At 44.7% G+C, this 23,891-nt stretch overlaps 1 protein-coding gene across 4 annotated transcripts in view; it reads right to left on the bottom strand.

The window, feature by feature from the left end:
- Positions 1-23,891, bottom strand: part of LOC126184835 (tumor susceptibility gene 101 protein) — a 157,710-nt gene that overhangs the window by 47,820 nt on the left and 85,999 nt on the right. For all 4 annotated transcript variants that reach the window (XM_049927428.1, XM_049927439.1, XM_049927448.1 and 1 more), the window contains one exon: positions 13,038-13,270. In XM_049927428.1, the coding sequence (XP_049783385.1) occupies positions 13,038-13,270 (233 nt within the window). The remainder of the gene's footprint in view (positions 1-13,037; positions 13,271-23,891) is intronic.

The raw sequence follows: 23,891 nt of genomic DNA, 5'->3' as shown, positions 1-23,891 counted from the left end.
ATGAAAATTGGAGAACTTGGAACTGGCAGGCTGTATGACACTGGAATGAATGAACTGATGGATACAAAAGTGAAGAACATATTGAACATAATGAAAATTGTCCATTTCTGGAAAGAAAAATACAGTTACCAGAAAAACTGTTACTGACAACTCTAAAATAAGCACCGGCTTAATAGCAGTGGTATTTAACATAACATGTATCACATAGTGAGCAACTGATATAGGGAATAGTGTACATAAAAGATCTTCAGGACCCTTTACTATACGAACAACTGGAGGAAAAAGTAGAAGAGGATAAGCTTTCGTTGTGAGAGGATTTCAGGATTCAGGATTTATGGGACTGGTATATCATGGCAAATGCAAACACTATTCCCCCATAATGGAGAAGTAACAGCAGAATCAACAGATGGTTTGAAGACATAACTGTAATCTGGACCACAATATCCACTAACAATTAGTTGGTTTTGTTTTGCTTTAGGTGCAAAAAACAACTGTGGTCAAATGTGCCCAAGTCAAAACTATAGAACACGAAGACAGAGATGAGTTAAAAAATGGCTATACATCAGTCCCAATTGGCATAAGAGAAGACAGCTAAATACAGGAACACGGAGAAGGGGCTAAAAGAGACTATACAGAAATGGCGGTCCAAAACTAGAAATTAAATGGCCTTCGCCATATTGCTTTGGCAGATAAAAAGTAAAACATGGTTGACAGCCCACATGTCATTTGCTAAAATGGTCAATAACTCAAGACGGCAAACCCAAGCGGGAATGTAAACAGTTAAAAAATGAGCATTTTGTCAGGAAGTGGCAGACAGTTAAAACTTGGGCACAAGGTGTAAAAAGTGGTGGAACAGTGCCACTTATCAAATGACGATGGCTAAAAAGGCAGTGCCCAATACGCAGCCTAGTTAAAATGACCTCCTCCCGATGGGAGCGTTGAGAGGAGGTCTTCCAAGCCGCTGGGAGATGCTTAATAAGCTGGAGCTTATTCCTGTGAAGGGAGGACCATTAGCGATGCCAAGGGGATACCACCTCCTGACAAACAGCAACACAGGGATCATTGGAGAGAATACAGGAACAAACAGGCTGAGGTACAAGGACTGCAGCCTTGGCACCAGCATCAGCAGCCTCATTTCCCGGCAGACCGACATGACAAGGAACCCACATAAACATCACAGTGGCTCCACCAAGAGTGAAGCAAGTGACAGTTTTCCCGGACCCGCTGCACTAAGGGATGGGCAGTGTACAATGCAAATAGGGTTTGAAGGGCACAGAGTGAGTCTGAGCAGAGGATGCAATTGAGAAGTCTGTGTCATTGGATGTACTCCAAGGCCTGATACAGGGTGAAGAGCTCAGCTGTAAATACTGAGCAGTGTGCTGGAAGCCGATATCAAAAGACACGGGTGCCAAAGACGAAGCCACACGCAACCCCAGGGTCAGTCCAAGAGCCATCAGTGTGTACAAAGGTTCTGATGCGAAGTTCCTTGTGAAGGTCACGACACTGAAGGTGATAGAGTGAGGCTGGAGTAGTGTCCTTAGGAAGGGATGAAAGCTGGGTTAACATGGGCTGCTTCACGAAGCCAAGGTGGTGGAGGGTTCACACCCACCAGGAAAGTTACAGGTAGTGTGAAGTTACGCCGCCGTAGCAAGTGCCGAAAGCGGACTCCAGGAGGTAACAGAGAAGAGGGACACGCCCCTTACTGGCGATCAAAGGAATCATTGAAGAAGGAGGTATAGGATGGGTGGCCAAGCATGGCAGACAAACAGTATGCATACCTGCTGAGGAGAAACTCACGGCGGTAGGACAGTGGTAGTTCAGCAGCTTCAGCATACAGGCTCTCAACTGGGCTATTGTAAAAGGCGCCAGTGGCCAAACGGATGGCACGATAGTGGATAGTGTTGAGACGGCATAAGAGGGATGGACGGGCAAATGCACAAACAAAGCACCCATAGTCAAGTTTCGAATGGACAAGGGACTGGTTCAAATGGAGGAGGGTGGTTCGATCGGCACCCCAGGAAGTACCATGAAGGACATGTAGGACATTGAGTAACTGCATACAGCGGGCTGCCAGGCAAGACACATGGGAGAACCAAGAGAGTTTCCTATTGAGCATGAGCCCCAGAAATTTCATAGTTTCAACAAATGGAAGGGCAACAAGCCCAAGATATAAAGATGGTGGGAGAAGTAAATTGCGCCGCCAAAAATTCATTCTGACAGTTTTGCAGTGGAAAAACAAAAGCCATTGTTCATGTTCCAGGAGTAAAGATGATCTAGACATCGCTGAAGATGCTGCTCAGTGAGACAGGTCGGTGGGAAACTTCAATAGATGGCAAAATCAATAACAAAAAGGGAGCCAGAGATGCCTGGTGGGAGACACGCCATATAGGGTTAGTGGTGATAGCAAAGAGGACACCGCTCAGGATGGAACCCTGAGGCACACTGTTTTCCTAGATAAAGGTGTCTGACAAGGCTCAACCCACACACACCTTGAAAACTTGGTCTTTTAAAAATTCCTGAAGGAAACAGGGCAGGCGGCCACAGAAATCCCACATTTAAAGAGCAAGGAGGATACCAGTTCTCCAGCAGGTGTCGTAGGCCTTCTCCAAATTGAAAAACATTGCCACAGCCTGGGATTTCTGCAGAAAACCATTCATAACATAGGTGGACAAAGTAACAAGATGGTAAATTGCAAAATGACTTGCTCGAAATCCACACTGTGCATTTGTTAGTAAACTGCGAGACTCGAGCCACCATACCAGCTGGGCATGAATCATACGTTCCATCACCTTGCAAATGCAGCTCGTGAGAGAGATGGAGCAGTAGCTAGATGGAAGGTTTTTGTCCTTACCAGGCTTAGGTATGGGTATAACAGTGGCTTCACGCCAAAGTCCAGGAAATGTGCCCTCTGCCCATATGCGGTTGTACGTGTTAAGCAGTAAGTGCTTGCCCGCAAGAGAAAGGTGTTGCAACATCTGAATCTGAACAGCATCTGGCCTGGGGCGGAGGATCGGGATGAACTGAGAGCATGATCTAGTTCCCTCATAGTAAAGGTGGCATTGTAGCACTCCCGATTCTGAGAAGAGAAGGGTATCACCCAAGTCTCCTCTGTTTGTTTCCAATGGAGTAAGGCAGGGTGATAGTGGGAAGAGCTCGAAACTTCCGCAAAATGGCGGCCCAAGTTGTTGGGGATAGGAATAGGGTCCACGATGAGATTGTCTGCTACTGTCAGGCCAGAAATTGGTGAATGGATCTTGGTCCCAGAGAGCATCGGAGGTTGGCCCACACAACAGAGGAAGGAGTGGGACTGTTAAAAGAACTAGTGCATGAAATCCAGCTAGTAGCTTTTTTGCTATCCTGAAGAATGCAATGACATATTACATGCATCTATTTATAATGAATGTAGTTCATCATCGTAGGATTATGGTTAAAACATGGAGAGCACGAATTATGTTGCGACACACCTCAGTCCACCATGGGACTGGGACACGGCGCGGTAAAGAGAAAGTGTGAGGAATGGAATGTTCCGCAGCAATAAGGATAGTGTTTGTGAAATACTCCGCCTGGTCATCACAACTGGGGAAATCTTGTTTTTCGAAGGTCTCCAGGGAATAGTAAAGCGCTATCAGTCAGCGTTGGTAAGCTCCCATTTGGATGTGCACAAAGGTGGGGTAAGAATCAGTAAATGGATAGCACATGGGAAATGGTCGCTCGAGTAGGCGACAGAAAGAACAGGCCACTCAGGATGATGGGCAAGCTGGGCAGTGCAGAATGATAGGTCCAAATGAGACAAGGTGTGTGAGGAGTCACAAAGGAAAGTGGGTGCTCCAATCTTAGGTAGAAGAGGTTGAGTTGATTAAGAAAATCAGCCAAGAGGGCACCTCTCTGACAGGTTCTGGGAGAACCCCAAAGGGGATGATGCGCATTAAAGTCACAGAGTAGCATAAATGGGGGAGGTAGCAGCCCAATAAGCTGAAGGAAATCTGCCCTGGTGACATCAAATGATGGATGGACATAAATGGTACAGAGGGAAAAGGTCAGGTGGGGAAGAAAAAGACGAACTGCAACAATTAGAAGATGGGTAGTCAGGGAGATGGGTTGACTATGAATGTCATCCCATGCAAGCAGCATGACACCCCCATGAGATGGAATGCCGACCTCAGGGGGAATGTCAAAACTAACTGGGAAGAAATGTGAAAGCTCAAAGCGGTAGTAAGGGAGCAATTTTGTTTCCTGAAGGCAGAGTACAAGGGGATGCTGCAATGCTAAAAGCAACAGTAAATCCTGTTTGTATGACTGAAGGCCATGAAAGTTCCAATGGAGGAGAGTCATGAAGAGGAAGAGATGTAGGGGTGTCACCTGGGTGGCTGCTGAGTGACAGCCCTTGAAGAGTCGCTGCTACAGGGCACAGACACAGGAGGACCCTGCTCCATGGGGTCCACAGAAGCATCGGCTTGCTTGTGCTGACAGCCTGTAGAGTCCAACACTGAAAAACAGTTGGTGGTGTGCACTGGCGACACGGAGGCTGGCTGGGCTAAGGTATCGCGTGGCAACAGTGTCGAAGAGGATCTCCAAGTCGGCGAAGGAGAAGATCGTTTGCCTTTGGTGGACTACTTTGAGCCTTTCCGGTTAAAGGAAGAGTTGGGTGTTGTTTGGCTGAAGGGACGTAAGATGTCTACTTCGGAGTACTCCTTCTGTCCTTTCTGGCCTATCAGTTGTGTAGCTGGTGGCTTCGCCCCTTTAGGCGAGAGTTTGATGGCTTGTTGCACAGCTGGACAGCGATGCTACCTTGCCACTGGGTGATTTCACAAGCTCAGAGCTGAGTTTGAGGTCACATGTCTGCATGGCCATGTCCTTCATGGAGCGAGGGGTAACAAGAACAGAACTATCAGTGCCAGACGGGAGAACGCAGGATTAGCAACTAGTCAATAACTTGAGAGGTACTGGGTAAGGCACTTTTTCCCTTACCCAAATCTCTTGGACAGCTCGCTCATCAAGATGCACGGGACAATCCTGAGACGAGGCAGCATGGTCACCATTGCAGCTGATACAGCGGGGAGGAGGAGGTGGACAATCGCCCTTGAGCGCACCCCTACCACAGGTTACACATTTGGCTGGGTGTTGACAAGACATTCTAGTGTGGTTGAAATGACGACACTGGTAGCAGTGCATTGGGTTTGGAATGTATGGCCGAACTGTGATAATTTCATAGCCTGCTTTGACCTTGGATGGAAGCACCTCTATCACAGGTGAGAAAAAGAGTGTTGGTGGGCACTAAGGATGAATCTACCTTTATCATCACCTGATGGATGGCAATGACACCCTGATCAGGGAGGTAAGATTGGATTTCAGCCTCGGTTAGACCGTCGAGCAGTCTAGTGTAAATAACCTCACGGGAAGAATTAAAAGTCAAGCAGTCTAGTGTAAATAACCTCATGGGAAGAATTAAAAGTTCTATGGGCCTCGACACGAACAGTGCAGCCGTGGAGAAGCGAGGCGGCAAGCAGTTGTTGGGCTTGAGAATCAGAAGTAGTCTCCAAAAGCAAAGTGCCATACCGTAAAAGAGAACAGGATTTCACAGGGCCGGCAATTACATCAACACCTTTCTGAATAATAAATGGATTTACCATGGTGAAGGACTGGCCATTTTCAGAATGTGAGGCCACGAGGAACCGTGGTACAGCGGCAAGGGTCTTTGAACCATTAACCTCATTACGTTTATGTTTCATAGAATTTGACTGTTAAGATGATTGGCTCAATGCAAGAAAATCCCCCTTGATTGCCACCATCTCCAATGGCGCGCTCCTTTCAACTGAGGACCCCCTTCACAAGGGGGTGCACCCGCCTTAGGTGATTGTTCACATCATCTCAGGTCACACCTCCCAAACATCTGACAGAGGGACCAATCGGCAATTTGGGAAGCTTGCAGCTCAGGTAATCACCCCTCCCTGGGATGGACCTGGCCTGTACCGGGGTACATGTGAACCCGATCTGCGATCCCGAGGCTGGGAATTATGCGTTACCCAGTCACCTATTACGTGTCAGATGTGTGGCCCGGCATTCAGGAGTGTACAGGGAGGAAGAAGAAAAAGAGGAACCTCAAATGTTGAAGAGGAGCAATGAGAAGAGAAGGGAAATAAAGAATGGAAAAGGGAGTGAAAGAACAGTGGGGGTTCTGCCAAAAGCTTAATATGTTACAGTCTTTTCATTGTGTCTGTCTGAAACTCAGTGTCATCTTTATGGCGAGCAAAAAAATCTATGCTTTTCATAATACTGTTGACAGTCCACACTGTTCTTCCCATTGTTGGACTGTAGCTACTCTATTCTCCAAAACATAGCAGTTCTACTGCAGAGACAATAAAAGGAGTACTTTATTAATGTAGGAGTACAAGAGACCACTCATCGAACAGTACAGGCATTGAACTGTCTACAGGTAGACAAAAAAGAATCAAAAGATGCCCTTGCTTAAAAGAATGTCTCCAACAGTGAAAACTGTCAAGCAGGTGAACAAAAGACAGAGTCTACATTACACCAAGAAGCATGCTTATTAGGCACCAGAAGGGGAAAAAAGATGTCAAAAAGACAATTAACATTAGTTTTTATACAGATTCAACAACCCTTCACCAAAATATGAAGGCAATAACAAATTAAGAATATCAGCTTGAAGATGAACTTCAGCCTTTAAACTGTACAGTAGTATGCACCACAGAACACTGGTATGGAGATACAGAAACCAAATATTTAGTATTATTCACATTTGAGAGGGTAATCTGCTATTGCAGGACTTCCCAGAAAAGTGAGGGATATAGGAACACACAGTTGAAATTCAGACACGACCCCAGAACAGTTAGTGAGGATAAACATTTTAAAATATCAGATATTTAAATAACAGAGATTGGTTTAAAAAAATTATTCTGTGTGTATCACTTAGCAGTAATCCAGATTTTGATGAATTAACAGAGTTTATGGACAAAGTTTCAAAGCAAAAAATTAGACAATCTTATGTGGAGGCATAAATATAAATACCTATATCTTAGCTGAAACCAGTATAAAAGTTCATGACAGGTTTAGCATACCACAGTAGCTAAACAGTGAAATGAAGATAGCAAGAACTTCAGCCATCAGCAGTTGGTCATGTTATAACAAACATAGACAGAGAAAGCTGTGATGTATCCGCAAAAGACTTTGGACTATCATATTGTTTATGTCAAATAATAAAACTAAAAGCTAATTTGGTAAAGCCCATAGTAGTGGGACTACAGAAGACCGGATGCCGATGTACCTCCTGTCAGTACCGGCCCTAGTGTCATCACCACACCTGTCTGCAACTATGTCAGCTCTATGGCAGTCTAGACATTGCCAATCCCATCCAGGCTGGACCTCCAGTCATCACCAAGACTGTCTGTGACAGTGTCAGTCTTGTTATAATTTCATCTGTCACCAGCCCTGTCCTGGCTGACCCTCATGTTGTCAACAGCCCCTGGTGACACTGCTGCCAGCCATCCCATCCATCCTACTGTCGCCAGTCCTGTCCTAGCCAGCCCCCCCCCCCCCCCCCCCCCATCATCATCACATCTGTCTGTTACAACATCGATCCACTCATCAGTCCGTCCGTTGCTGGCTCTGTCAGTTGACCCCCGTGCTAGCACTGGCTAGGCTTCAAGTCATCGCAATATCCATTTGCGACATCATCCATCCATTTGTCAGTCTTCCTGCTGCCGGCCCTGCCCTGTTCCAGCCAGCCCTCCTGATGTTGCCAGCAATGTCGGTGCTGACACCGGCTGTCTAGTTAATGTGTTCATTCCTGACCCTGCCATGGCTAGTCCTCTTGCCACCACCACCACCACCACCACCACCACCACAGCTGTCCCTGTAGGCAGCCCAGTGATTCCCACTGACGTCAACACTGGTGGATGTGGTGTGCCTCCTCCCACATGTGCAGTGCCACTCTGAGTTGGTTGCACCAACTCTTTAAGGGAGGAGGGGGAGGGAGGGAGGAGATAACTCATGTATGCAGGGCTGCCCCCTGCATAATTCAACCACCACACTTCCATCTTAGTTTAGAGGGCCACATACGGCCCCTGCCTCATGTATGAGGTTCTTACTAAACAGGCAAGGCAAGGTATTGTGTACAGCTTCACGATAATGTGACGTGTGAGTCACAGCAGGCAGCACAGCAATCCTTGGGCACTATCTTATCCATCCAGTCATATGCTCATGTGGTACCACATTGTATCCTTCCGCAGGTTACCACACAGATCTGCACTCCATGTGAAAGAAAACCAGATGAGTCCCGTACTCTGACAGATCAAGAGCTGCTTTAAGTTTGCACAACGGACCCTGCCTGCCAAGACTGCTGCCTGCCGACTTCTTGTGCCATCTTCGCTGTGAAGAACAACTGCTGCTGTTCTAGCAGCCGCTCATGATGCACCACTTTGCTGTTTTTACCAATGGTTGTCTGTGAGCTCCTCACTCCTAGGACATGGCTGAACACTCTTGTCTGCTCCTTGAGATACTGTTCAGAATAGATTGTTTTCATTTATCAAGTTGTGAAGACAACCTCTCTCAGAAGAGTACTTTGTTTAGTTACTGTAACAAACAGTTGTGTTGTAAAAGCATGTTTCATCACTTCTCTGCAGAGGATACAACACAGATCGTAGAGGTAACACAGGCTTCAAATAATGTGAATTTTTTAGGGAAACTTTAAAGTATTGGAATCAAAATATATCAACAGAAGAGTCCTTCAGGGGACCAACACTGTTCTTTATATACAGGGTGTCCCGAAAAGAATGACCGGATTCTAACTTGAAATAATATTGAGATAAATGTCACTACATAACTGAAACAGCACTAGATGTACTCGGCATGGTCTAGAGTTTCAGAAAAAATCCACTGGATGTCACTACGAGCGCTGACCTGTAGAGTGCAGCCAGTCTCGCGCAATATTGCGTCTGCGCAACAGAAGGCGTATAGTGTTATTGAATTTAGTCGTACTCAATCAGGGATCACAGTTCAGCGGGTGTTTCATATTCGATTTCGTGCTAAACCACCATCACCAAAGAACATTCAACGGTGGTATAAACAGTTTGAAGAAACAGGGTGCCTATGTAAAAGCAAAAGTCCTGGCCGGCCACGCGTTCCTGAACAAACAGTGGAACAAATCCAACGAGCATTTGAGCAGAGCCCCCACAAGACTACGCATTGTGCTAGCTGAGAACTTGCGTTACCGCGCATGACAGTGTGACTTGTGTTACGGTGTCGTTTAGCCCTCAAATCATACCAATTATAACTGGTACGAGCTCTTCGAGATACTGACAAAGTGAAGCGACTGGACTTTAGCAATGCTATTCTAGAGGACATGGAAGATGACATTTTTATGTCACGGTTGATATTCAGCATTGAGGCAACTTTCCATATTAGCAGTCAGGTTCACCATCAATGTGCATATATGGGAGCTCGAGAATCCTCATGAAACAATTGATCATGAATGTGATTCACCAAAAGTGAATGATTTTTGTGCTGTTTTGCAAAGCAAGGTTTATGGACCCTACTTTTTTGAGGAATGTTACTGAACTGTTTATTCCCACAACTTGACTCGGACAATTTCATCTATCAGCAAGATGAAGCACCACCGCACTGGCACAACAGTTTCCTCAATGCCATCATGCCTCAACGTTGGATAGTGTGTACAGGACTGGAAGACCAGGCTTTACACTATTTGCCTCCAAGGTCCCCTGACTTAACACCATGCGATTTCTTCCTGTGGGGATATGTTAAACAATGTGTGTACGTTCCTCCCTTACCTCATGACACTGATGAACTAAAAACCAAAATATCAGCTGCTGTAGCTTCAGTGACAAAAGACACCTTACGCTCAGTCTGGGATGAATTTGGCTATCGGCTAGATGTCGTCCTTGCAGCCAGTGGAGGACATATTGAACATTTATGATGGATTTTTATAAACTTCTGTCTTTTCTAAGTAATTTAGTATGCAATTTGTTGGTGCTAAGCCCTTCTTCCTCACAAATAATTCTATTTAAAATCGAGTCATTCTTTTTGGGATACCCTGTATATTAATGAATTTCCATACCATCCTGTTAGCCTATAACAGCAACAGGCTAAATACTGGAGCTGCTTGCAGAGAAAATAAATTAAGCCCTTGAGAAAATTTACAGTTGGTCAGTTTGTATAATAAAATAACATTCAACATAAAGAAAATAAGCAACATGAATTTCTTCTTAAAAATGGAAAATGATTATGTAACACTAAATTTAAAAGATAAATCCATACACTGTATAGCAAGTGCAACATTTTAGGGATGAATATTGACAGTCACATGAAGTGGAATGCACACACAAAAAGATAGTATGGAAAAAGTCATCCACTTGTAGAGGCCCGTCATTAGTTTTTAGCAGAAACTGCATATAAGTTTAACACACATTCACATTCAGTACTTAGTTTTGGAATCATTTTTTTGGTATCTAATACACGGTAAGTTTACACAATTTTCACACTATAAAAACTGTCATAATAATAATAACCAAAAACAGTCACTGGACTCACTCTGAAGACCTGACGCTTCGGATGGCGATTCTAACTGCATCAAGTGAAGACATCTACCAATATGTTACACATATTAAGGACACCAGTAGCATTTATAATCATGGGAGAAAACTACACTAAACTTAGAAAACTACACTAAACTTGTACCTCTAAAATACAAATGTTACACATACAAGGAATATTTAGAGAACAGAAAGAATGACAAAAAATTAACAGAATTTAACTTAATAAACACTTCAGTCATTCTGTGAAAACATAGTGCATCTTATTGTGGCAGTGGTCACAGGAGAGCGCGTTTAGGTGTCTGTGTGGTTGCGTGTACTCTTACAAGAGAACAAAAGGAGCAAGAGCTCAATAGCTAGTATAAATAGTGTTTTCCTGTTATATATTTCTATGCTCCACACATCAGTCCACTATAGAAGAATGGTTGCTTTTCCCCTCCTTTATTTACTATAATACTTTATGTCCAAGATATGTGATGGATAATGTAGTAAGTAACATCCCCCAACTTTTCTGCACTCAACATCTTGTTCATATGTGGAGGGATTATGATTTAGTTTTTCAGATAGACAAATGGGAAAACATGAAAAACATAACATGGCCTCAATTTCGGCTGAAAGTGGGTGTGTCTAGTACATGCTTGTAATGAGTACAATGGGGAAGAGTATTTTCTGAGATTATAAAAGGCCTGTTAACAACAAGTACATCCCCCATCAGTTAAACCTATCTGTAACAATATGTCTGCATCAGTTCTATAATTGTTTACCTCTTTGTGTTAAAATGACATGTTAAACACTGTTGTGTACACAATTTGTGAACTAATAAGCTATGTTTACAGAAAATTTATTGTATGTTTTAAGGTCTCAGGTCTCACAATATGTAACAAGAAGGCAGTAGTTAAAGAGTTCATTAAAAAACCATAAGAAAGAATAGTTAAATTCACCATGGCTAATGCACAAGACTAGCACTGAGACAGTATTTCTGAAAACAGTCATGGTGTTCTCAAACCAACATGGGTGGATTAAGGAATTATTAACTGTCTAGTTACCCAGGTTTGGCTGGAACATCCTTATACCTGGAGGTCTCTTTTATCCTGGGGAAATGCATTGACCTGCCCATCCTTCCCACCCTACTCCTCTTTCCTCCCCAAGAGAAGAACCTACGCTTCCAAAAGTTGTAAGTTCATTATCTACTTTAAATCTACCTCTTGGCATACTGTAATTCTGCCTCCTGAAGGTATGTAAATATAGCCAACCATTCTGTCTCCTCATAATTTTACAACTACCTCAACTGAATTTTCCTTCTGATGCTATTGACACTGTAAGGTCCGTTCCCAGGTTTGTCAGACTGCGACACATGAAGTCTACAATAGCTAGGTTGGTCTTGGCATTGATATAAGGTTCCAACAAGATGCACTATTTTCCACAGTGTCTTATTGAAACGACACAGTATGCATAACAATATGACTTTAACCTACAAGTACGTCTACACGATGTCTGTTTCCTCAAGTGCATGTACATATGCAAGGGAATACAAGTGCAACTATCACTAGTGCTTGAATGCATATGCACAATAGTGCCCAGATGTTGCCTCAGAGCTTTTGGAATTTAAATCAACTGTTACCACAAGATTTTCACATTGTACTTGTAAAACTAACAAAGTTATCTTTATGCAAGGTAAGGTTATGTTTAATGCAGTTTCAGCAGAGATAAAGCAGGCAATAAGTAATTGTTACCTGAAAACATGATTTGTATGCAACTATTAGCTAATAAATTTCATGACTGAAAACAAAACATATCTTTGACTCCTTGACAAAATTGCAATATCCACAAGAGATGTTCTAAATGACAACAAATTTCAATTGTATTTTGTTACCTTTACTGCACACTGAAATTGTTTTGCAACAGTAATTTTTATGTATAAAATTAGGTGAACAAAATTACTTACATACTTTTGGGGATTGCTCTAAAATTGTAAATGTTATGACATTTCGGAGACAACTGATTCGCAGAAACAAACGCGGAAATTTGTTGCCAATGCCACCTATTTTCATGTCAGAGATTGTATTTCATTTTACAAAAGGTATCTCAGTCTGTTACGAGTTTAAATTTCTTAGTTTGTAGGCTGCTCTCATACTTTTACTAAGATAATCTTTTGAACTGCACTTCCAAAACAATCTCATGATGATCTAAGGACAACAATGTGCATTATTGTTGCCAGACATTTCAAATAGAAAGAGACAACAAAACACTGTGAAACAGACAAGCCTTTAATAAATAATACGAGCTTACAAGATGCCCACTGAGGACAAGAAGCTATGCACTTTGACGTATGCCTTCTATTTTTGGCAAAAGATGCATCTGTTAAACACATGCCTACCCTGTGTTGCTAAAGACTTCAAGCACATGTACAAGTTTAACAGAAAAAGACATCGTATGAGGACATCTCAAGTTTGATTTTATTTTTATGCTCACCGTTTGATTCTGTGTTGGGTATGGAGGGTATCCACGATACCCAGCCTGGTTGTTGCTCTGATATAGTGGAGGATATGGTGGAAAACCTGGTTGGTTGGAAGGATAAGATGTAGGGTATGGAGGATACGGTGTTGAGGTAGGAGGTTGATATGGTGTGCCAGTAGGATAAGGAGGATAAGGCGTTGCCCGTGGAGGTGGTCCACTGGAACCAGTATTAGGAACTGGCATATATGCTGCAAAAGTATTGGTATAATTATTAAATGTAATTTAATATATGTATTTTATTGCTAAATATAAATAGGTAAGAAACTTCACTATATACTACAAATTTTCAAATAATGACAGTAAAATATATTCTACTAATACCCAAGTAAAATATTTAGGTATTAATAGTGAATAAGTATTATGACAGCAGTTTCTTTACTAAGTGTCCCACTATGTCCTGTACTGGTTTTCATCTGAGACGTGTAATGACTTTCTCAACAATTTATTGAAATACATATACCACTGACACTTTTCACTGAATCTTTGCTGAAAGTCAGGTCATTAAAAGTGCAAGTACACATTTTTGGTACTGACCATGGATTACATTCATAGCCTCTGCACTGGTGTTCTCACACGTACTCATCAGTCTTATGACACACCTTAGTAGACGAGGGTTGACTGAAAAGTAATGCCTCCACCTTCATAACTCTTCAACAGTTGGCAGCATTGGTATGCGATAGGTACTGGCTTGTTCCATAGCCCCTTCTCCACAGTTGGCAGGAAGCCTTAGCACTGAACAGTTGTGTTGTTACAGTGTAAAGTATAGAACCCTGCACAAAACGTCAGTCAATGCGATTGAAGCAATGTGCTGTCATTGAATTCTTGACAGCAGAATGTGTCACCCCAAAGGAGATTCATCAGAGATTGAAAGCAGTTCATGGTGATTGTGTTGATGTGAGTACTGTACGTTGTTGGGAGAGAAGTTTAACGATGTTGATGCAGGAACATCTGACCTGCGTGACGAACAAAGAGTTGGACGTCCTGTGACAGCAACCACTGAGTTTCACAAGCAAAATGTTGATAGATTGATTCAGGACGATCATCGTATCACTCAGAGAGAAACTGCAAGCACAATCAGCATTTCACAAGAACATGTGGGTCACATTATTGCTTTGCTTGGCTATCGAAAGATTGTGCATGATGGGTATCCCAGATGCTGACTCCCAAAACGAAAGCGCACAGACTTGAAATTTGCCAGGAACTCCTCTCGCGTTACGAGAATGAAGGTTACGCCTTTCTCCATTCAATCATGTGACATCATTATGCTTCTGATGAAGACATTGAGAGAACTGCGAGACTGAGGTTTCAGAAACAGAGTGTCGACTTCTTCCATGAAAACTTGTTCATCATTGGCAGAAATGTATCCAATTGGCTGGTCATTATGTGGAAAAGTGAATATTGGTGATTAAAGATCACATTCTACGAATTATTTCTGCATTTGATTTATTAAAATATTCCCACCCAAACCCAATTAACAAAGGTGGAGGCATTACTTTTCATTCGACCCTTGTATAATCTTAACTTTATTATTTTTATTTGCTTTAAAATTTTTATTTTAATACAATTTCGTGTGTTAAAACTGATGGGCTTACATGCTGTCTGAGAACTTTTGTGATCTTACATCTGTTCTCTAAAATTCTTTCGTGGAATATATGCACTGGAATTAGTAGTGACAATAAGTCAATATTTAGTTAAGTTGTTCAGTCATTTAAAGTCAAAATGTTAAATAAAAAACAGGGCATCAGAATTTCTGATTCTGAGGAACAGTGGATTCTCTGTACATAAAAGAGGCCAATTCATTTGTTTCGAATCGCCTGTGGAGTTCTCAGCCTCAGAGGCCTATGTGTTTGCCAAAAGCCATGGATACAAAATGCAAACTGAGACAAACCATCAAAATCCCGTAGCACTTGATGCTCTTTGACAGAATTGACAATTACATGCTAGCACAATCATGGTTGTCAGTGATCCCCGTCTCACAACATGTGCACTTGCTAGATAGTAGCTCCACAAGACAAAAGTGTAACATCAGTATAGTCACAAGAGAATTGCCACTTTCAGTTCATGCCTACCAACAGTAAAATGTTGGAATGGCAGCAAACAACTGATCATCTGTTGGCTTTCGGAGAACAATAACAGCAAATTGTTATAATATATGGACCTCCAAGATTCATTATTTTTACTATCCCAAATTAAACAGTTGCAAGTCCTCTAAAATATCCCCTTTAAACTTTTTAGCAAACTACTGTGAACCATTCAAGGTAACCGCTGACATCATCTCACCCTCCTTGTAAATTTTAGGAGACCAGCTACTGTCTGCATATTTTCACTGTTAATTTCCAGCTATTGCAAAAATTGTTGTCAAGAGATACTAAAAATGGCTGTTATGAGGTGAGAATCCCAAAATCTTTAAAATACAGGCACAACAACAGAAAATTTACGTGTTCATTTTTATTGCAAGGATCTACTCGAAAATATATGTTTTTCTACACTGATCAAACAGTGATAAAAAAAAACTGGACCTGGTATACCAGTTACAACCTTTTTATAGGAATAGCTTAAGGTGATAAGGAGTGGCTATCCCCTCACTCACTAAATTTCTTATGACTATTAAAAGCAGGCACTTGGAATCAGTAATAAATATAATCCGGAATGAGATTTTCCCTCTGCAGCGGAGTGTGCGCTAATATGAAACTTCCTGGCAGATTAAAACTGTGTGCCCGACCGAGACTCAAACTCGGGACCTTTGCCTTTCGCGGGGAAGTGCTCTACCATCTGAGCTATCGAAGCACGACTCACGCCCGGTACTCACAGCTTCACTTCTGCCAGTATCTAGTCTCCTACCTTCCAAACTTCACAGAAGCTCTCCTGCGAACCTTGCAGAACTAGCACTCCTGAAAGAAAGGATATTGCGGAGACATGGCTTAGCCACAGCCTGGGGGATGTTTCCAGAATGGCTGTGGCCTATGCGAAGGCGAGTGAGGAGGACCTTGTCCTGTCAACATGACTGGAAGGAGGTATGCCACAGCCTATTTGTGGGCTTTACGACACGGAGCTTACTGTCGGTAACCTCCCACTGATGCAAGACTCTGGATCTCAACAGTGATGTCATAGCACGCACGGGTATGGCACACTTATTAAAGACCTGAGGATCAAGGCATGCCTTCTTGACTGCTAGATCTGCCCTTTCGTTTCCCACAATTCCCTGGTGCCCTGGTACCCAGCAGAAATACACCTTCTTCCTCAGCCATTATAGGTGGAGGACGCTATCCTGGATAGTCTGGACTACTTTATCTGCTGGGTACAAATGTTTCAGAGAGTGAAGGGCACTCAGAGAATTGGAACGGACAATAAATTTAGCACTTGAAGAAAGTCTCATCTGCTCCAGTGCCTGCAAGGCTGCATACAATTCTGCATCAACGACAGTCAAAGGCTTGTGGCAGTCAAACCTTGAGGACATGATCTGTGAAAACAACATAGCAACCAACAAAATTCCTATTTCGACCCATCTGTAAAAACAGTGTGACAGGCATGGTGCTCAGGTAAAATGTCAGAAAATACCACATTAAAAACGGAAGCTGGAGTTCTTTCTCTCCTGTACCGCACCAGATCTAAAACCACTCTGCGCCTCTCCAGTAACCAGGACGGCAGACAGTTAAAACCCTGGGTTTGGGGTCATACAGACTCCACAGTGAGTGACTCCAGCTCACACTGCACATAGATCGCAAATGGCATTGTAGACAGTTGGAGAAAAGGTGCTCCAGAGGCGGACAAGCAACAGTATGGTGTGCGGTTGAAGTCAGAGCTGCGAGGAACTTACACGCCTGATGCACCATGAGGAGCTGGCACCAGACGGTAAGTGGCGATTCCCCCACCTCAACACAGAGGCTGGGTACGGGAGTGGTCCGATAAGCACCCATGGCCAGCTGAACCCCCTCATGGTGGACAGTGTCAAAGATCCGCAAATAAGAGGGCCTTGCTGACTCATACACTGTGCACCCATAATCCAGTCACAAATGCATGAAAGCCGTATAAAACTGGAGGAGATGTGCCCTGTCTGCTCCCCAAGATCTGTGGCTAAGGCACTTTAAGATATTCAGTGCTTTCAGGCTTCTGGCTTTAACATCTCTCAAATGTGACAACCACGACTATCTGGAGTCAAACACACACACACACACACACACACACACACACACACACACACACACACATCTAAAACCTGACTTTGCAGTCCATTTCTCTAACTGCCACATTGCAAGTTGTAACTAGTTGCTCGCTGTTGCAAAACTGCAGGAGGAATAGCAAACTGCAATATCATCCACAAATATGGAGTATTGTATAGGACTCTGTACTGTAAATGTGATACTGTTTATGGCTATGGCAAGAAGAGTAACACTTACAACACTGCCCTGTGGGACACCACTCTCCTGTTCAAATCAATCTGACAGTGAGCTCTCACTGGGAGAAAGGAGAGTTGTAAGCATCAGAACAGTTGGATCTGAAGTCCAACTTGCCTCTCTCAACGGTTGCAAGGTAGCGACTAACTGCCAGATCCAGGCTTGCATCGGCTGTAGCATTTGCAAAATGTTCGGCCAGCAACTGAGTGATGTCTCCAGGTGTCGTTTGGGGACACTCCTGTTTAGCACTGGTAAACGACTGTGTTTACTGGATATACTCTGGATGGCTTCCCATACTTTTTTAGAACAAGTGGAACAGTTGATGGAGTCCAGGAACGCTTGCCATGACCATATTCAGCTCTCCTACATGACGTGGTGAACCTCGACTCTTGCGATTCAAAAGGCTGTGAGGTTGTCCACTGTCGGGTGGCATTTAAACCCTCAAAGAGCCACATGCCTGACCCGTATGACTAAACGGCACTCTTCTGTCTGCCAAGGGACAGGTCGCTTCCTAAGAGGAGTGAAACACTTTGGTATGGCTAGGTCGCAGCATGATGGATCACATGCACACTGTGGTCCACCCATTCCTGGACGCTGTCACAGTGTTCAAACGCTGCCAACTGGCTGAACAGCGCCCAGTTAGCCCTGCCAATCATCCAAGTTGGTAGCTTCTGTTCCAGCAGTCCACAGCCCAGTAGATGAACATAGGTTGGGCAGCAGTCACTCGAATGAAGGTCATCAATGACCTCCCAGTGAAGAGAGTCAGCGGGAGAGCAAAGAGATACGTCAATGGCCGAGAATGACCCAGTAGCAGCACAGAAATGAGTTGGAGTACCATTGTTTAGAATGCACAGCTCTTGAGATGTCAGGAGGTGCACCAAAACTCAACCCCAAGGACAGGTAGAGGTCAAGACCCACAGGACACAATGGGGATTGAAGTCTTCCAGGAGGAGAAACGGTCGGGGGGGTTGTTCCACAAGTTCTGCAGCAGCCCCGGAGTTTACTGCATCCAGCAGAAGTAAATAAAGAGAGCAAACTGTAACAGAATTTCAACTGCAGCTGCTTGCAGGTCAGTATCCAGGGGGAAGGCAGAGGAGTGGTGTTCTCTCCTTTGGCCCTTTCCCCAGTCAGGTCACCCTTGCAATATAGTGTATAGCCCCATAGTACAGGGGAAGCAGATGCTTTTACTTGTGTTTCCTGTAAACACAAGCACAGGGGGTGTTGCTGTGCTCGGAGCTTCGGTTCCTCCACATGTGTCCTGAATCCATTCATGTTCCACTGTATAACTGGTGCCATCTGTCACGGGGGGTAGTACTTTCATACTGACTTCCTGCCTGGGAGGGGAGCCCACAATGGTTAGAGGCTCAGTCTTGGGATGAGATGATTGCCCCAGTTCGACATCAACTCCACTGCCTCTGAGAAAGATTCAAGAGACACATCAGATAGGAAGACATCAACATCATCAGATTAGGTACCTCCTGTCTCCTTCAGTGGGAGATTCTTTGCCTTTGACTTTGATTTTTTTTTTTTTTTTCTTTTTTTCCGAGATGGCTCTGGTTGTGGTTGTAGCAGCGCTGGGCAGTGCATAAGACTTGACCCCTGGAGGGGCAGGAAGATCCACGATGTCAGCAACCAGGGGCTTTTTTGAAGTTCTGGGGGGAGGGGCAGGCTTCAAAGGAACTGCAGCAGTACACGTGCATTGACAAATGCAGGTGTTAGTGCTGGCAGTAGCAACCTCCATTTGTGTAGTGGCATCAGTTTCCGGGACTCGCTGTTTCAGAATGGAAGAAAAGCAGGCAGCAAATGTGGGTGGCTGCATAGACTTGTATAACTTCTTGGCTTCACACCATACGGGATGTGCTTTGTCATTCTGATCTCCGGGATCTTCTGTTCCTAAAGGAAAACTCAGCAGTCCCTGCTTCACACAGGGTGATCCCCAGAGCATTTGACACACTTTGGAGGAGAGGAGCAACCACTTTTGTCATGGGCAACTTCACCACTTTTCCCACATGTCTTATCCTTTACAGCCAAGAGTAGTGTGCCCAAAGTGCTGGCATTTAAAACACCGCATTGGATTTGGGTAATGAGATTTTACATTTACGCATAGGAAACCTGTATTCACGTGCTCTGGTAGTTCAGGGCTGCTAAAAGTAAGGATGGAAGAATCTGATTTTACAAGACCACTATCCACCCATTTCATAACATTTTGCACATCAACAATGCCTTCCCGGGACCATTTGGCTTTCAATTATTCTCGGGGAATGTCAACTAGAACCCTGCAAGTTACAACTCCTTTGCTGTAGTTCCAGCTGCTGTGAAATTCAGTTTCTATCGCATAATTCCCAAGGCATTAAGCTTTCTGAAGGTCCTGGACTTGTTGGAACTAGATGTTTCAGCAAACAGGGTACCAATGCGCAAGCACTTAACAGGTTTTAAGGTGCCAGCAATGTCTTCTAAGCCTTTCTGTATGTAAAACAACAGAACTTTCTCAAAACTATCCTCACTTCTTTTGACTATAAGAAATATATTCTGCAATACTGCCTCAATCAGCAGAACTGGCTACATGAGCACCCTTCTTAGACTGGGTGTTGGTACCTTCTGGCAGCCCATTCTTTATGCTGGGAGCAGCTAGGGAAATAAGGATCCATTTAGACAGAGCCCCATGTGCATGAGTGAGCCTTATGCAACTGAGGTGCAACTGTTTTCCCCATAGGTTGCCTGCTAATGAATGTTCCACCTCAGCAGCCACGCATCCCATCAGCATGCAGCACACCTTGAGACTGAGTTTTTTTTATACAGGTTTATTCCATCCTCATGCTCTGGGCAGTCAAGCCAAGATTCCTGTTCCCTGATATGCTCAACGCCCCGCCACTGCACTGTACGGTGGTTGCTGATAATGTCCAGAACTTACAGTAATAGGGGGCTGGCAGCACTTACCAGTCCACTGCTCTAGAACCCCAGGGTCATCAAAACCATACCAGCAAATGAATGCTGAGCCCCTGAGGGTGAGATGACTCCTGCAGGTCCTGCTACCTGTACCGTGATTAGTAAATAGTATGAAAGTCTTTTGCACACCAACATAATTCCAGCCTTTAAACACGGTGGCTCTGTGGGTAGGATCACTTATGTAAGATGGTGCTCCTCCACATGTTGCACTCCCAGTGAAGCAGCTGCTGCACAGGCATTTTGGAAATGTTAGAATCATCATCTGCCATTTCTCTACAGCCTGGCTGTCCAGATCAGCTGATCTTAATCAGTGTGACTTCTGGCTGTTCAAATGACTCTGAGCACTATGGGACTTAACTTCTGAGGTCATCAGTCCCCTAGAACCTAGAACTACTTAAACCTAACTACCTTAAGGACATCACACACATCCATGTCGGAGGCAGGATTCGAACCTGCGACCGTAGCGGTCGCACGGTTCCAGACTGTAGCGCCTAGAACCGCTCGGCCACACCGGCCGGCCTTCTGGCTGTGGTGTTATCTGAAAGATGATGTGAACAGTGTTCCAATTCCAGATGTACTTGAATTTAAGGCACGCATTGTGCAATGCATTCTGAACGTGACCACTGAGATGCTCCAATCTGTTGTGGAACATGCTGTTTCTCAACTTCAGTTTGTGGCAGAAAACTGTAGACTCCTAATTGAACATGTCTTGCACTGGCAACATGACAATCAGAAACTAATGACATTTTGCTATTTATGTGGTTTTTGGTTGGTTGGTTGGTTGGTTTTGGGGTTTGACGGCGGCTAAACATTGAGGTCATCAGTCCCCAGATCCAAACAGGCATACTTGTAAAAGGCCTATACAGTAAAAGCGTAACCTCTGCACCCACAGGGAGGGAACACCAAGGGGTACAGAGCTAAAATAAACACCGCAGCAACACAAAATAGAGGACACTTAAAAGGAGCAGTGCAAATAGTTGACTAAAGTACAACAGAATACAGTGGTTGATGGATCAGGTAAAAGGTCAACCACTCAACTACAAATGAAGAACCTCCAGCTGGAAATTGTTGATAGAGGTACCAACACAATTTGTTACCGTAACAGACAGTATTTTGGTATAGAAGTCACAATTAAAAGTCGGTGGAGTGGGTGTAGCCTGAGAAATCATGCAAGAGTGCCCACACTAGAGCAAGTGATAAAACCCAACTGCATGGATAAAACGTAAAACTGAGTCAGCTATAGAGGCATCGTCACCTAGAATTAAAGAAAGTGCAGCTGGTAAATTAAAGGACTGCTGCAAGGGGGCTAAAAGGCGGCAGTCCGTCAGAAGATGGACCACTATCAGCCCTGCATCACAGCGGCACTTCAGCGGGTTCTCATGATGAAGAAGATAGCTGTGGGTCAACCGCGTATGTCCAATTCGGAGACGGCAGAGAACAACTGAGTCCCTATGCGTGCCCCTCAAGGATGAGTTCCATACGGCCATGGACGACTTGACCATGCGGAGTTTATTTGGCGTGTTCAGGACAGACCATTCAGAGCTCAAGACATCGCAGACCTTGCGATGTAGGGCTGACCGGAGGTGTCTTTCCACGAGACCAAACTCCAGGGTTGGCGAAGTGGTGGCCTGCTTGGCCAACCGATCAACACGTTCGTTTCCTGGAATGCTGATGTGGCCCGGGGTCCACACAAACATCGCTGAACGACCACACTCGGCGAGAACAAAAACAGCATCTTGAATACCGCACACCAAAGGGTCCCAAGAAAAACACTGGTCGAGTGCTTGCAATCCACTCAGGGAGTCACTGCATATGACAAATGACTCCCCAGGGCAGGAGGAAAGGTGAGTGAGTGCACAATAAAGAGCAACCAGCTCCGCAGTGAAAACACTGCTCCCACAAGGCAGGGAAAGCTGCTCAACATAGTCGCCGTGGATGAAAGCAAACCCGGTGCATCCATCGACCACAGAACCATCGGTGGAGAGTACATCTACATTGCGAAATGAGGCAAGAAGAGCCAGGAATTGTTGATGAAGACTGGCAGGTGGAACGGAGGACTTGGAGTCGCAGAACAAATCTAAGCAAAGCTGCAAGCGAGGGAGGGACCAAGGAGGGGTAGAAGAAGAGGGCCGGAAGGATGGAGGAAGGGGAAAGGACTCGAGTGATGAGAGATGGTAATGAACGCGGACTGCGATCGGGAGACCCGACCTAGGCCGCCGTCGTGGTGAGGGGAGTGCAGAAGATGGAAAAAGGAACCTGTGGTTTGGGTGGTTGGGTGAGGCATGGACGCGGGCGATGTACGATGCAAGCAACTGTTTTTGGCTGAATCATGGGGGAAGGATTCCAGCTTCTACAAGAAGGCTAGTCACGGGACTAGTGCAAAAGGCACCTGTCGCCAGTCTGATGCCACAATGGAGAATCGGGTCGAGGATCTGCAACGTTGAAGGTGCTGTTGAGTCATACACCATGCTCCTGTAGTCAAGACAGGACTGGACTGGACTAAGGCCTTATTGAGCTGTAGGAGGGTTGTTCGTGCAGCCCCCCCCCCCCCCCCCCCCCAAACGGTGTGGCTGAGGCAGCGAAGGATGTTGAGGTGCCGCCAGCACTGTTGTTTAAGCTCGCGAGGATGAGGTGTCGAAGTGAGCTGAGCATCAAACAGCATGCCAAGGAAGCGATGCGTCTCCTCAATATGAACTCCATTGGCAAGGTAGAGCTCTGGATGGAGGTGGACCGTTCGACGACGACAGAAATGCATCACCTGGGTCTTAGAGGCTGAGAACTGAAAACCATGGTTGGATGCCGAAAAATGTGCCTTACGGATAGCTCCCTGCAACTGCCGTTCAGTGACACTGATGCTTGGGGAACTGTAATAAAGACAAAAGTCAGCGGCATATAGAGAGGAACAGACCGATGAGCCCACCGCAGCTGCAAGACCATTAATCTCCACCAAAAAGAGGGGAACGCTGAGAACCGAGCCCTGTGGGACACTGTTCTCCTGAATATGAGCAAAGCTAAAATAAGTGCCAACTCTAACCCGAAAGGAGGGATTGGAGAGAAAATTCTGTAGAAAAATTGGAAGTGGACCCTGTAAGCCCCATTCGTGCAGCGTAGCAAGGATATGATGGCGCCAGGTGGTATCGTACGCCTTCCGAAGATTGAAGAAAACAGCAACTAGATGTTCTCAGCGGGTAAAAGCTGTACGAATAGCCGACTCTAGCGAGACTAAATGGTCGATCGCTGAGAGGCCCTGACGGAAGCTGGGCTAGGAGGTCTGAGCTTCGAGGATCCACATGAGCCGCCAACTCACCATCCGTTCCAGGAGTTTGCACATAACGTTGGTAAGGCTGATAGGGCAATAGCTATCAACCACCGGAGGATCTGCACCAGGTTTCAGCACCGGGATGGTAACGCTATCCTGCCAACGAGTTGGGAAAACGCCCTCCGTCCAGATGCGCAAGTAATTCACCCT

The sequence above is a fragment of the Schistocerca cancellata genome, chromosome 1, assembly GCF_023864275.1.
Source record: "Schistocerca cancellata isolate TAMUIC-IGC-003103 chromosome 1, iqSchCanc2.1, whole genome shotgun sequence".
Taxonomy (NCBI): Eukaryota; Metazoa; Arthropoda; class Insecta; order Orthoptera; family Acrididae; genus Schistocerca; species Schistocerca cancellata.
Note: the sequence above shows the minus strand (reverse complement) of the source record. Positions and strands in the feature narration are given on the sequence as shown.